This window comes from Amphibalanus amphitrite, unplaced genomic scaffold (genome assembly GCF_019059575.1).
Source record: "Amphibalanus amphitrite isolate SeventyFive unplaced genomic scaffold, NRLGWU_Aamphi_draft 002027F_arrow, whole genome shotgun sequence".
In the NCBI taxonomy this organism is placed as follows: Eukaryota; Metazoa; Arthropoda; class Thecostraca; order Balanomorpha; family Balanidae; genus Amphibalanus; species Amphibalanus amphitrite.
The window spans coordinates 8899-24507 of NW_024883520.1; the positions used below are offsets into that span (position 1 = coordinate 8899).

A 15609-nucleotide genomic window follows, 5' to 3' on the forward strand; every position below is an offset into this window, starting at 1 on the left:
CTTTGACCTGTTTTTAGCGAAATTTTTACATTTATACCCCCCAAAACCCCCCTAAATATTGACCTAGAGCAACCAAATTTGCACAGGGGCGAGAACTCCAGGGGGCCCACCTACCTACCCAAATTTGGTGTTTCTAGGTGCCATAGGAGCCAATCGTGAGGGGGGGTCGCATCGACCCCCCCCCCCCTGCCAGGCCGTGTTATGAAAAATGCCCTGCCAGGGCGAGGGTTAAAATGAACGTACCATGGTAAGACGTCATCAAATATCACAGCATAAGTTCCGTTATGAACTTGAAGTTCAGACTTTCCGTTTCTTCTGACATAACACACAGGACAAAATTATGGTGCACTCTCCCGTCCCTCCCCCTCTCGCTCTCTCTCTCTCTAAAGAAAAAAATCATTCAACAATTTAACCAAAATATCACCTTCCCCAAGCTTACCTTGCTCCAAGCTGGCTCGTGTTGTACATACGATGTCCTTCTTCGATGAAATCAATGGACGATAGGAAGCATCGAATGGACCGGAAGGAACGACAGGTTTCAAGACGAACTCCGGTACACTCCGATGGACTTCGGGCAACTCGCAGGAACGGTGGAATGAGGCTGCTTGGGTCTTCCGTCAGAAGGATCAACCTGAAGGAAGAAGATCGGTTTTGACCGGTTGAGTGTTTACCTTTAGCAAGAAAATTGGGACTGGGTTAGCAATTAGTCATCTGAGTTAGTTTCGTAAAGATTTTTTAAAACGTGTGAATCTGATTCGTATTCGTCTGATCTTTGTCATTTTGGATATTTAGCTTTATTAAACTAATTGCGACTGAAATGGGTATATTAACCCGCGCACCAACAGCGGTCTAGGTCAAATTTGTACAAGGGACATTGATGCACAACCATCGTCCAGCGATCAGAGCCCCGACGGCCTATCCTTGGATCACGGTTCACAAGAGCGGGCGAACAAACCGCGACAGCCGAGCCACTCTGTCGGCTAATCGCCAGCGCTGAGGCGCTTATAAACGGCCCACCAGTCGAGTCCCCTGAGACGAGATCGCTGCAAGTCGAAGTTCCCAAAATCATTGATACAAATGTCTCCACCAAGGCTATAGAACTGTCTCCACCAGGGCACTAAAGAGTCGTCTCCACAAAACCATTGCTGTAAGTGTATATGGTTAAACACAGGATTTCTTTCACGCAGTGTATTGTTCACGACCACGAGTGCATAGTTCATTCTGATATGGACTGTATACGCTCCAACAACGTGCTTTTTTATAGCATTTAGCATTCAACACGGCAAGCTAACACAGATCAACGAAAAAGCAAGCGAATAACGTAACAAAAGCACGTATAAATACACGCAAAAGTGAGCAGCTGGAAATTGTGCCGTTAAGTCGATTTAACGTTTTTCTATTAGGCTATTTAAATGACACAATGGATTTGAGCTAGGACGAACAATTTCTTCTTTCCATTCCACCACGCTTAAAGCTGAATGCACGATAAGCTTATTTTCTTAAATGAATGCATGCGTATCAACATTGCTTGTGCAAACCTTTAACCTACGCCTTATTGATACAACACCCTAAAGCACACATTGCATTTCTAGTCACACATTTGGTAATGATTAACGCACATAACGAAATTTCCAAAGGAAGCCACGATCAACGTAACGTTTCAACAACCACACATCGTATATAACTAGAGCGATGATTTTCAAAAGCATTCACTTTTCTCAGTAAAGCGTTTTATCAACTTTACACCGAGTATTGCTACCAGCGATATTGGAATGGCAGAAACCTGATCTAAACACTGAAGGCACTATGACAATTACTATATACCAACAAACAAACACTTCACTTCGTGGAGACAAACACCACACAAACACGCCTTGAATTGACACAAACATGCCAGCTGTTTGTGTCAATAGTAAAATGTTCATGAAAACACTCGAAACTCACAAACAACACCCGAAAACACATCCGAGATTAGCCTGGCAAATCTAAGAAAAAAAAGGCGCCTTGAAAACTAAATGCGTGAAATAGCCGCTGCAGATAGTCTGATGTGTTTGAGATTTTGAAAACAAAGTTGTTGGGCGTATAGAGAAATCCAGGAAAGTAAATAAATAACAGTTGTACTTTAAATCCGTGCCTTCCAACGTTTGTCAGACTGTAGCTAATTTTGAGTTGAATCGTAGTGTCTTGAAGTAACAGGAATTCAAGCACACATCAAACACTGGTCCACACTAGTTGTAAAGTCACCCGTCAAATCACAAGACTCACCACCAGTTGTCATGGCATTTGGCAACGAAGTCGCAAGTCTCACTCGAGCAACGCATCGCTACTACCACAACACACCCTTTGGTAAACACGACTTCAAATAGAGATCACATCACCGCAGTCAGCAAACGCATCTGGCAAACGCCTGGCAACTTTAACTGGCAGCACCTGGCAACTCTGGCCGAGCAGTTGGGAGACGAAGCAGTCAACTGCTTCGTCGGTGAAACTGCCCGACATCCAGTCTCGGGCCAAGACGGGTTACGACTGTGCCTCTGATCTGAGGAAGCGAGCCGTGTCCTTCACTGCCACCTAGTGAGCGGTATATAAACTAGTGATTCAGTAAAGACCCGCCAGCGTCGCTACCAGTCGAAGAGGCATAAAGCGAGTGCTGAAAACGGGAAACGGGACTTCGTAAAGGCTAAAGCATGTTAGCTTATGGTGTCGTGGAGTAGACGGTAATGCATCTTACTATTTCCAACAGACTTTCTCTGCCAGATATTTAATTATGCACAACCTCAGAACACATAAAACCAACATATGATAAAAAAATAAGGTGGGGGAGAAACCGTTAATTCAGAGTTATCGTTTAGCAGCTAATATGATGTCGCCCATTTCCCAATATTGTTCGACCCAAGCTTACCTGAAATCCAATCCTGACGTCGACCTCCTCTTCTCTTCCTCTCTTCATCCTCTCCTTTCCCCTTCTTCTCTTCTCTTCTCCTCTCTCCCTCCCTCTCCTCTTCTGCTCTTCTCTCTCCACTTCCTTCTACATCTCTCCACTGTCTCTCCCCTCTCCCTCTTTCCCTCACTCCTCCACTTTCCCTCTCTTCTCCTCTACTCCTGTTTCTCCCTGCCTCCCCCGCACTCCTCCCCACCTTCCACCACCCCTCCCACCTCTTCAACCGCACACCTCCGGGGGAACCAGCCTCTGGGACGATCTGCTGGACTTGTTGGATGCTGTCCTCCTCCAACATTTCTCATAAAACCTCCACTTCCACCGCCACTTATGTTTCCACTTCCACTTCCACTTATGTTTCCACTTCCACATCCACGGCCACTTCCACTTCCACTTATGTTTCCACTTCCACTTCTGCTTACACTTCCACCGCCGCTAATGCTTCCACCGCTAGCACTCTGGCTTGTAAAAGCTGCCCCACATGCTCCTTCTGTAGGTCTTGGCCGCCGTTCTCCATATAGCCAATATGTTCTCCAGCGAGACACGAGAACGGAGTCGCCGCGACGGAGCGGGATTCGAGCTTCGTCGGTGCAGGGAGGGTGGCAGCAGATTCGGAGTCCTGGGGGGAGACGAGGGGGTTAGGGGAGATATGGGAGTGGTAGGGAGTCATAGTTATCAGGGAGGGGAGGGGAGGTGGCATAGGGGAGGGGAGGAAAGTTAGGGGAGGATAGGGGGATAGGGAAGGGCAGGGTATCATAGTCATAGGGGGAGGGGAGGGGAGGTGGGATATGGGAGGCCGGATGGGAAGTTAGGGGAAAATAGAGAAATAGGGAAGGGGATGGGGGTTAGTTGGAGTTTGGGGTTGGGTGACTGAATGGGATTATTTATTTGTGGAATGGGGAGGGTTGGGGAGAAGTGTACACATTCTGCGACGCGGTACCTTCACACTTCACTGTGGGGTATGCTTAATGTGAGGTATGTACCTACAATGATGGCTAATTGTGGACTGTGCGATACGCTGCAAGCTCTAGACCCCGGGAGGACCGTTTCGCTATCTAGCTGCAGTATGCTAAGATCAACCAGGCCCAAAGCCATCCATTCATCCATTCGGTCAAAAAACACGCAAAGAAACACGATGTGATGTAACCTGCGAGCACACACCAAATCGGAAAATACACCATGGTCAGGTCATAACCAGACGTCCGCGCGAACCAGGTCAGGTCATGAGTACAGGTCAGAGGTCACTCCATGGCTCACCTTTGGAGATGGGCACCCACGAGCCGGAGTAGTCCTCAATGATGAGGTACTCCCTCATCCGGGAGCGCTTCTCTGCCTTCTGTTCAAGCTGCTCCACCTGGGAAAGAATGAACGAATAAATATAAGACACATTATGATGGTGACGTAAACTGCAAACGTGGGCAAACAGCAAATACGCCGTAGTGTAACAAACACTACAGCGTCACACGTCCTCACAAACATGATTGATTAACCACGCTACAGTAATTACATAGTGCGGGGCCAAGCCCACATACACACAACACAATAGTTACACAAACACCAGTGACGAACAAGATACAATTGTTATGGTGACACAAGTAACAATCGTATCACAGAATCACATATAATACACGCATCACTCTATGAAAAGATGAAAAACAACTGCGCACCAGAATACATCAGCAAAACGTTTAGCAAACGAACATGATAATATGAGCATTAAACACACATAAGAACCTTAACATAAGAACATTAGAACCGCCTTCAATTTTGCGACCGATATCCCCAAACCCGATTAAGACTCGCTGACAAAGTTTTGTAAAGACAATTCGAAAGCTCCGACCCGAATGCTTTCTTGTCGGAAAACCCTCATGAACTTACTACATTATAAACTTTGCAATGAGATCGTAATTTACGCACTCTTGCCATGACAGGACCATTCATGCAACAACCCCATATCTAAAAACACCTACGAAACCGTCGCATCTCTTACCGTCAGTGTGTACTGATGGCACCCGGCCCTCACGGGCCAAACTATGCCGTCGCCCAGTGGCGCCCCTAGCGGCGACATCACCAAGCTCCAGTTCCTCATCCGTCCGAGGTCGTACGGGTTGAAGAAGAACTCCGGCCGGAGGGAGGCTTCCTCTTCGGAAATGTCCTCGCCCTGGGGGGAGAACGGGGTTAGTTAGTAATGGAGCAGCCTACTCAGAGATGTTCTCCCACGCGAGAGCAAGAAACGCCATTGGAGATTAAAGCAAAAGACACTGATATGAGACACATTTCCAAACATTATGGCTGGTTACATGTGCAGGGTTTTTATTTTGGAGTCTAGTATATTCTGTCATGATGTTGATGTAGTGCTGTTCCTAGTGTTGAATGAAGTCATTTTGGATAATGTAAAGCGCCATTGGCAGGTTTGCAACATTTCAGGCAAAGCTTGAGTCTCGCAACAAACCTTATGTAAAGGCGAGTATTTTAGTCACAACACATCTTATCTTCTGCTGCACTTTTTTCAATGCCCAAAACATGTGTCCCATTTTCTCTACTTACCCCAACATATCCCTACTTACCCCCTTTCCCTCATATTACACCATAGGTGAAGAATTGTGCCGCACTGTGCATCCGTGCGCATCAAATTCGCCGCCGCCCAAGCCGTGCCCTTGACCTCCGCCGTCTGTTGCGGCTCCAAAGCCGGTGTGGAATTGGGAGAGCTCGGGCACCCCCAGCTCGGCACAAGTTTTCACCTATGCATTATACCCAGGCGGTGTTTCACGGCCGCCGCTAACACACTTCTAGCGTATTTCGCGAGTTGAAGTCAGCACTGGGGCAATATCGGCGCATGATTGCCGCGATATTGAGTTACGTCATCAGTTTAGAAGCAAAATTCGACGCTATTCGAGACGTTTGGACGTCAACTTAAACCACTTAACTAATGACGTCACTCAATACCGCGGCAATCATGCGCCGAAATTGCCCCAATGCTGACGTCAGCTCGCGAAATACGCTAGCAGTGTGTTAGCGGAGGCCGCGAAACAGGGCCCCCTCGTCACCTGATCAGCTCGATCCATGAGTTCTGTCCACCGTCTCTGGAAGGCCACCCGTCGTCTGTGTACAGCCTTCTCCAGAATCCAGTCCTCCACACCGGTACGGTTACGGAGGATAGACAGAGCCTGTGGACAGGGAAAAGATAGATATAAGATACAGAATCCAGTCCTCCGCACCTGTCCGGTAGTAACGGTTACGGAGGATAGACAGAGCCTGTGGGCAGATACAGGATACACATTACACAAGATACAGTATCTGAACGATGTATGGTTATGGAGGATGGACAGAGCCTGTGGAGAGATACAGGATAGATGCAAGATACATTATCTGAATATTGTTCGATTGCGGAAGATGACCAGCGCCTGAGGGCAGATACAAGATGGATAGATACAAGACAGGTACGAGATAGATAGATACAAGGCAGGCACAAGATAGATACAAGACAGATACATGATACGCCAGCTTAGTGTTGTACGGTTACGGAGGATGGCCAGCGCCTAGCACAGATACAAGATAGATAGAAGACAGATACAAGATATGTTATCTTAACCTAACGTACTTAATGACGATGTATAGTCGACTACAGAATGATGTTCCATTCCTCAGAAGCTATCAATTGACCGGAGCGCTAAGTTGTGCCGTTTATCCCGCAATTAAGCGTGTCGACTGTGAGCATTGGAACAGGGCTATAATTTATGAACTCAGCCCGTGTGATGCGCCAAAACCTACCACTCCAGGTAAATAATTGCCTGTGAAAAGTGGAACATCATTCTGTAGTCGACTATACTTCGGTCTTTCTTCGTAACGACATAACGTACTTCGGTCAAATTACAAAATACCTAAGAACGATCGTTCAAACATCATGGATAAGCTAGTTTGAGATAGGTTCAAACATTACGAACCAGTAAAACGCCTTTTGGGCGAAGGACGAGCGAGCGAGAGAGTGAGCCCTGCACGTGCAGAAGGGCGAGAGGGTACTTCCAACGGGCTTGTGCAAAGCACCCTTCTAACCGGTCGCTAGCGGTGTACCAAATTTGAACGCAATCGGCCCAGCCGTTCCTGAGATCTGGAAGCGGCATTCTGCACGTGCGCACGTGCAAACGGGGTCCAAAATGACTTTTGCACGGCACCCTACTAACCGGTCCCCAACCGTGTACCAAATTTGAGCGCAATCGGCCCAGCCGTTCTCGAGATCTGGAAACGCCCCCTGCACGTGCGCACGTGCAGTAGCACCCTAACCGCAACACATGGGAATGCATTGCCTGGTGGTTGCCTACCTGTATGCCAAGTTTCAGCGAAATCGCCCCAGTAATTACCGAGTTACTGAAATGGGAACAAATTTGGCACCTCTTATTGTTGTATTTTGCACGTGCAGTGGGGGTCACTCACATAGATGAAGAGTATCCGACCTTTGGTAGAAGGGATGTAGCTACCCTACGAAAATTACCGCAAGTCAATCGCCCAAGCGGCTGCTGATATATGAGCCTCTCAAAATCACTACTTTTGCAAAACAGCTTGAACACCCTTGACTTTTCACGTGGCACGTGCCACGACGGTCACTGAGATGTATCAAAAGTAGTCAATTACGGGGTAGAAGGGATGGGGCTACCCAACAAAAAAGACCGCAGGCCAATCGGTCCAGCGGTTGCTGAGATATAAGCCTCTCAAAAGCGTTACAGGCCGGGCCGGGCCGGGCCGGGCCGGGCCGGGCTGGGCCGGGCCGGGCCGGGCCGGGCCGCTCATACTGAGATTTTTCCGTTATATTGAAAAGACTCACTTCGCTCGCTGCGCTCGCTCGCTCGTAATGATCATATGTATGACAGATACAGCAGATAGTATGGGTAATTAGGCCTAATTAGTATCGTCACAGTTGCACACTACGTCAGGGACCGGCAATATGATAATGACATTTCACATTACACACAACCATGAAGCCACCAATATACTTCAACACACGTCTTAGCATTGCTGTGCAATGACCTACCATCCCACCATAACATACATACCTGATAAACGAAGAGCATTCCCACTGCAAGCACCACTCCGATGGAGAGACCAATGCAAAAGAGACATCCCATCAGGGCGTAGACGTTCATCGTTATAGGTGGCGCCAGTAGCGATACGCGGTAGTAGAGCTGTGGAGAGGGAAAATACACCACAGTTGTAGGGGATTCTACTACAGTGGTAGAATGGTGGGCACAAAAATGTACCACAGCTGTAGGGGACTTGTTCTTTGGTGGATTCGAAAATACACTACACGCTGTGAAATTCTACAACGTTAAATATGAAACGGACGATAAATCCACCCGATTAAGACACCCCCCCCCCTCTCTCGGTGAGCCCCGCATATGAACGTCTATTCAGCAACGACTTTGAACGACGGCCGGTTAGAGAAGTCAGCTTCCACTATTTGAGCACCGAACGGCGAACGCTCTTTCAAAAATGCCACACACTAAGTATCATCACCGTGTTTAAGTTTCAACCTTCAACAACCTAGCTTGCCTCAATAAATAAGGAGTGAGTACAGCTGAACCGCACAAAAATACCCTATGCATTGACCTCTGTACAGAGGTCTATGCCCTACGTTAACATCCGTCTGCAAACCCCGGTTCACTTACCGCCGTGAACACTCTATACACCGCCAGGGACATGGTCATCCCTCCCTGCAGTGATCCGAGGACGGCAAACAGTAGAAAGTAGGCAAAGTAGCCATGATTTCTGTGGCCCACACAGGTGTTGATCCACGGACAGTGGTGGTCCATTTTCATCACACAGCGATTGCCTGGGGAGAAAACGAGAAAAGGGGCGATTGTAAATACAGCGGTTATCTGGGGAGAAATGGGGCAAGAGGCGATTGTAATACAGCGGTTACCTGACGAGACAAGGAGTAAGGGGTTATTGTAATACCGCGGTTACCTGAGGAGAAAAAGGAGAGGGGAGATTGTAATACAGCGTTTACCAGGGGAGAAATGGGGGCGGGGCGATTGTAAATGAAGTAATGGTTGCCTGAGGAGAAATGGGGCGGGGCGATTACAAATGAATGAACAGTTCAGAGACAGGGGGGATTGTAACACAGCCGTTGTCAGAGAGGAAAGGGAGGAAGACAATTATAAATAGCATGGGTGACTGGCTGAGGAGAAATGGGCGGTATGCTTTTAAAATTACAAAAAAGATACATGGGAACAAAAAAAGAGACAGTGAACTAAATAATATAACAGTTTCCTGACGAAAAGAGGAGTGTGGCGATTGTAAATGATGAAACGGCTGCTTAAGGACACAGATGCCGGGGCGATTGTAACAAAATTTGTACAATTTGTACAATTTGTACAAGATTGTAATGTAATTATGGACTTTTACCTGAAGACTGATAATAACATCATGACTGCAAGTGTTGACTGAATACTGTCTCAACGTGAAATCAAAACACACGATGAAAATTGATCGCAAGACAAAGCTTACGAGAAATGCTGACGCGAATACGACCTCCGCGGGACAAAAAAAAAATGGTCTCTGTCAGATGAAGACTGATAATTAGATAAGCTGAGCCGCTGATGACTGACTACTTACATTTTCTGCAGTGGTGAGCTCTCGGAGCCTTGTATCCCTGACAGAAGGAGCAGAACTGTAGCAGCGACTCGGCAGATTTATCCTCCTATGGAGAAATTACACAATGACACACGAAATGGAGATAAGCGTCATGGGTGATGGGCTCTATTCTATCACTCCTCTTCATGCCTTATTCCCATTCCCTCTTCCTCTCGCTTATTCTCGTCTTCCACGTCGCTATCCCCTGACCCATCTCCCCCTCTATTCTTTTCCAAAATATCCTCCTCTGACCTCCTCTCATGCTCCATCTTTTCCTCCCGATCTAGGTATCTGCCCTAGCTCCTCTCCTACAATATCCTTCCCTTTCTTCCTGCTCTATCCTAACTCTTCCCTGTCCCCTTCTCCCTCCCTCTCTTTCTTCCCTCTCTCCCATCCACTACTCCTCCCTCTCTTTCCCTCTCTCCCCTTCTCTCCTCCTTCCCCTTTCTCTTACCGGTCTCCATTCTTTCGGCACAAATCCAGGTCCAACGAGCAGTGCATTCAGGAACGCATACAGCGTCGCACAGCTGAGCCCACAGAATATCCAAAATTGGATCCTCCCTGGGAGCCAATTGGATTCAGACGGCCACAGCAGGTAGAAACAGTGGATTGTCATCAAGGTGATGGACTGGATGATGCCTGAAATAGAAAAAGAAAAAGATCATGTGTTAGACTAGGTGGGTGGAGAAAATTGTTATTGCCGCACATTTTTTGGCCGCTGTAGTTGTGTTTTATGCAATTTTTGACCAAAGCTTTTTCATTTGCATCTCGTCCTATCAGCATTAACGACCTCATCAGTTTGGTCGGCAAATCTTGTCCAAACAATATTGGTCTGGGCAGTATCTGGTTTTGCTCTGGCTAGCTCCGGCATTTTACTCCAGCCAAACTACGGGCAAGGTCTGGAGCTGAACTGGAGCTGACACACGATCCCGCACCTCGCCCGCACCACAGCCGGCATTTTATCACTCATGTATCACTTGTAGCATGTATCATGTACTCACTCATGTATCATGTATCAGCCGACATGTATCACTCACTGCAGGGCTGGAAATGAGGCCTTTTTCTAGTCCCGGCATTTTATTCTCCGGGTGGGTAAACCCTGTCTAGCGCTTCGCCTTTCGGGACCCGCTTGGAGCCGCGGTTGTTTTCGCCGTCCGGCCCATTCGAGATACAAAGTTGATAGTCACACGAAGTTTATTTGGGGCCTCTGAATTTAGTTACCACTTCGAAATTAATCGAATCTACAAAACATTTTTTTCTTTCGTCTATATGCATACATTTAACAGGAAATCCGGACTAGGCTGGTTTGGCTTGCCCTAAATGAGCTTTGTGTGACTGTTGACTTTGCATCTCGATTGGGGCGATCGCGGCGAAAACGATCGCGACCCTCAGTGGGTCCCGAAAAGCTAAACCCTGGACGGGGCTAGCCCAATCGGAGAATGAAACGTCGGGACCAGAAAGAGGCCTCATTTCTGACACTTTCCATTCACATACGGCACGGCTGAATGCTGTATGAGTGAGTCTGTATCAGCATTTAGTCATGCCGTACCTCAACCGTGCTTCAGCCACGGTAAGCCAGAGCGGTTAACGAGGCAGCCAGACCTGGCCGTAGCACTCTGTGGCAGGGAGCCGATCTTGGCGATCCGAAACCATAACAACTCCGGAGCGCCACGGCAAGGACTGGCTAACCAGAATAGAGCCATATCAACCCAAACCTCTGTGCCGATGGCGTTTCATTTACACCAGCCCAAATCTGGCATGTCTGACTTGCTGGGGTAAAACGGACTTGAGGCAGACCAAATTGCTGACTGGAATTGTCCACACAAAAATTCCTCCAAAAACCCATTTAGCCTAGTAAAGCACACATTACTGGGCCTTCGCTCATCTGACAAATGCTATACGACTAAACTCATGTAACCCTGGCCCTGTTCATGAACCCTGCGGCCGCTGCGGCCGGCCGCAGGCTCTAAGCTCCGCCCATTTTTGAAACGTCATCACTCACTCGGCCGCAATCAGCGTTCCATGAACACGTCTGCTGCCGAAATAGTTTCCGATAATTGCGCGCTTGAGACGATTACTAATCAATAGTTTCCACGCGCTTCTTTTATCTGTGTATTCCATTCCTGTGATGAAAAGGGCGTTTCTCAAGACCGTCTGGTGTTTCTGTATTTTTGTAAGTGGGTCACATAAATGATTTGGTATTGTTTTCATTAAATCGTAGCACAAATAACTCAAGTCTAAAATTAAATCTCATATTAAAGCATTAATCTAATTTTTAGGTATCATGGCATGCAACACCGGACGGAATGAATTTGTTTATAACATCGTCTCCATGGCAACACAGCCCAGTAAAAAATACCATTAGAAATTACCAAATGGTTCCAAATGGGAAAAACCATTTGACTTATTGAACACTTTTCCAAATGGTTCCAAAGAGGTTCCATTTGAAATGTGTCCAATTGGCCACCAATTGGTACCAGTTGGAACCATTTCATGACCATTTGAAATGTGTCCAATTGGTACCAATTGGTGACCAATTGGATACATTTCAAATGGTCATGAAATGGTTCCAATTGGTACCAATTGGTGGCCAATTGGACACATTTCAAATGGAACCTCTTTGGAACCATTTGGAAAAGTGTTCAATAAGTCAAATGGTTTTTCCCATTTGGAACCATTTGGTAATTTCTAATGGTATTTTTTACTGGGCAGCTGGATTTACCATTTGAAGATCCTTTTGAAGTCCATGCATTTCATCCACAAAATAACAAACTGCACCGTGAATTATTTTTATTGTTTTACTCTGCAAGCATATACATTTTCATCAGTACGTACCTACCAACATTAGACATTAACTACACATGGACATTGTTGTTTGGTCAACACCACATCGATGAGGCGACTGCTATCAGAATCAAGAACAGAATTACAATGTAGTTATACACTGGGCCATACGTACGCTATTCCACATAGGCACAATGAACGACGTGATACAATATCAAATTCCGATCGGTGATACTGTCTGTTGTTCTGACAGATTTCTTAATCTTCCGTGGCGATCAGAATTTTCAGAAGTCAGAACGTATAGCTATAATGAAGGCATGCAGCCCATCTGGACCCGTGTAGAACCGGTAGACGGCGTCTGTCCGGTGCAAGTTCGTGCCTGCAACAGTACAGGACAGCACGGGTTAATTGGGCGATGGGATCAAATTAATTACCACACAGAGTCATTTGTCAAATATCACAATATAATAACTTTAAGCTCATGCAACTTGCATTGTCATTTAGGCAGCCTGACCACAACAAATATGGCACTGACAATTTTCTGCTGGCAAAATAAATTGTGATCGCTAATTTTAAGCCTCTTTCTCACCTCTGTTAAACTCAGTAGGTACTTACAAAGATGCCAAATGCAATCAAATTTATTCAAATAACTATTTTCAGTATTTGCAGTCGTAAAACGAATATCGCATACAGAGGCACAAGAAAAGTCACTCACCAGCCGCGTGATTCTGCTCAGCTTCCTCTTTTACAGCAGGTCTGGGTCCCGGTCGACCGCGGGCAGTCCCAGGCCCAGCGAACGCGAAACACGGTGGCGCGCCGGCCGGGCGGCCGACGTCGACGCCCGATTTGAACTGTGGCGCCGGCGCGGCCGCGGCCGGCCGGGCGCCAAGCCGCCAACGGTCGGGCGCCAACGGTCGGGCGCCGCCAGCGTAGGCACACAGAGAAAAAGTAGTGCTGTTTAAATGAGCGGAAACGGCGTGGATTTTGCGAATCATTTTTATTTAATGAAAACTAAGGCCCTGTAGTGATGCTTATCAAGTATAACCAGTCAAAGGTCTTCCCATTACCTCTAAGTCTATTATTTGAGCATATGTTTAAAAACCATTAGAAACCATTAGGGTACCAATTGGGAACTAATAACTAATAGATACCCAGTCCATACTCAAAACACACTTGAAACCATTAGAGACCATAAGGTAGAAACACTTTTGAAGCATACTTGTCACACATCTGGAAACAGGGCTGCAAATTGTGGTGGATTTATGACTCTAACTCCGACTCTGACTAAAAAATTGACTCCAGTTCCGACTACGGTTCGGACTTTGCTTTTATTCATCTCATGAAATAAAAGTTATTGCCATATAAGTATGTTTTTCTTGCCTAAAACGACCCTTGAATGCTTTTCAAATGCATTTTTCATTTCGACACCAGTTGAAATGGAATGGGAGAGACCATTTCAAAACAGATTTGCTTTTCCATTTGGGAACCATTTCGACACCAATTGGGATCAAATAGGATAACCACTGTCCATTTCATATCAAATTGGAATATATCTTTCAAATGGAAACCATTTCAATAACAATTGGGATTAAATAAGACACGCATTATCAGATAAAATTCTATTTCGAAACCACTTGAACAATTTAGATCAAATAGGAATATCTCCCGACTCCCAAATGGAAACCATTTCAAAACCAATTGGGATGAAATGGGACAAACCATTTGGGATGAAATGGTTTTCTTCCATTTGGAGACCAATTGGACACCAATGGGATCAAATGGGAAAAATCATTTGAGATCAAATGGGAAAAACCATTTGAGATCAAATGGGAAAAACCATTAGATACCAATTGGGATCAAATGGGACACACCATTTGGGATGAAATGGTTTTATTCCATTTGGAACCAATTGGTATTAAATGGAAAGCACCATTTCAGACCAATTGGGAAGTACCAATTGGAAACATCTCGATACCAATTGGGGACATACCATTTGGGATCAAATGGAAGGCACCATTTCAGAACAATGTGAAAAACCATTTGAGATCAAATGGGAATTTCTTCCATATGGAAACCATTTAGATACCAACTGGGATCAAATGGGACAAACCATTTGGAATGAAATGGTTTTATTCCATTTGGAACCAATTGGAATCAAATGGAAAACACCATTTCAAATCAAATGGAAAACACCATTTCAGACCAATTGGGAAATTACCAATTGGAAACCATTTCGATACCAATTGGGATCAAATGGGACACACCATATGGAATGAAATGGTTTTATTCCATTTGGAACCAATTGGGATCAAATGGAAAACACCATTTGAAATCAAATGGGATTTATTTTCCATTAGGAAACCATTTCAAAACCAATTGGGACCAAATGGAAAACACCATTTCAGACCAATTGGGAAATTACCAATTGGAAACCATTTCAAATGGTCATGAAAACCATTAGAACCTATTTCAAACCATTTGACACATTTGAAACCAATTGGTAAATCCTAATGGTTTCAAATGGTATTTTTTACTGGGAGCCTACACTTTGACTTCAGTGCGCCAAGTTCAGTGCAATTACTTTCTTGCGGCTCGGCGGTCGCTGGATTGTGGCCGCAGAGATCGCAGCGGCCGCAGCAAGGTGACGTCATACATTCGTCATACTACATGGGCCCCGCCCCTTTTTGTGACGTAACAACCCGGCTGGCCGCAGCGGCCGCAGCGACCGCCGGGGTTCATGAACAGGGCCCCTGCTTCACCATCTGCTGCTGTGCCGAAAATTACTCAGTACTCACCCAGAGCGGTCAGAGGGCCCCAGTGGCACACTCTCCGGAACGGGCCCACGCACATTGTGGAACGATTCACCGGCTTCTGTCAGCCAGGCACCGCATGTCAGTTGCACGAGTAACAAGTCACTGTCAAATATTGAGGGGCACAGCTGCACGTAAATAAGTATGGGCTTTACTTTACGATTAACTAGCAGATAAATAAATTTTAATTTTTGACATTAACATTGCCTAAAAGAATATGAAGGTCTTAGCTGCACAGTTTATACACTGCAACTGGGAATCAGCATCTTATTTAGGGTAGAAATAAATAGGTATTGATACCAAGGCCCTATATACCATTGATACAAATGATATCGACCTCGTTCCTCTTACACAGCCTTGCATTATCTAATACCTACTTATAGCCACCATACAACCACAGCTCAACACAGCTTAGGAATAATACAAATGGCGAATCATTCCAAGAATTCA

The 15609-nt window shown here is 46.0% G+C and overlaps 1 protein-coding gene across 5 annotated transcripts; it reads right to left on the bottom strand.

Annotated features, from left to right (window-relative positions):
• Nucleotides 1-561: 561 nt before the first annotated feature.
• On the bottom strand, nt 562-15578 carry LOC122376135 (palmitoyltransferase ZDHHC6-like). 5 transcript variants are annotated; one of them, XR_006255540.1, is made up of 11 exons: nt 15537-15569; nt 15145-15220; nt 10020-10204; nt 9548-9632; nt 8599-8762; nt 7987-8115; nt 5986-6105; nt 4929-5099; nt 4196-4292; nt 2903-3557; nt 562-631 (listed from the first exon to the last, which is right to left on the bottom strand). XR_006255540.1 is itself a non-coding variant. In XM_043355838.1 (10 exons), exons 2-10 carry the CDS (start codon nt 15197-15199, stop codon nt 3097-3099), a joined length of 1467 nt encoding a protein of 488 aa, XP_043211773.1. In that variant the 5' UTR covers nt 15200-15220; nt 15537-15578; the 3' UTR covers nt 1174-3096. The 5 variants fall into 5 exon arrangements, 2 of the variants coding, with proteins under 2 accessions (XP_043211773.1, XP_043211774.1); XR_006255541.1 differs by lacking the exon at nt 562-631 and adding an exon at nt 1174-2650 and having other exon boundaries at nt 15537-15578; XR_006255542.1 differs by lacking the exon at nt 562-631 and adding an exon at nt 1174-2650 and having other exon boundaries at nt 15533-15578.
• Nucleotides 15579-15609: the final 31 nt, after the last annotated feature.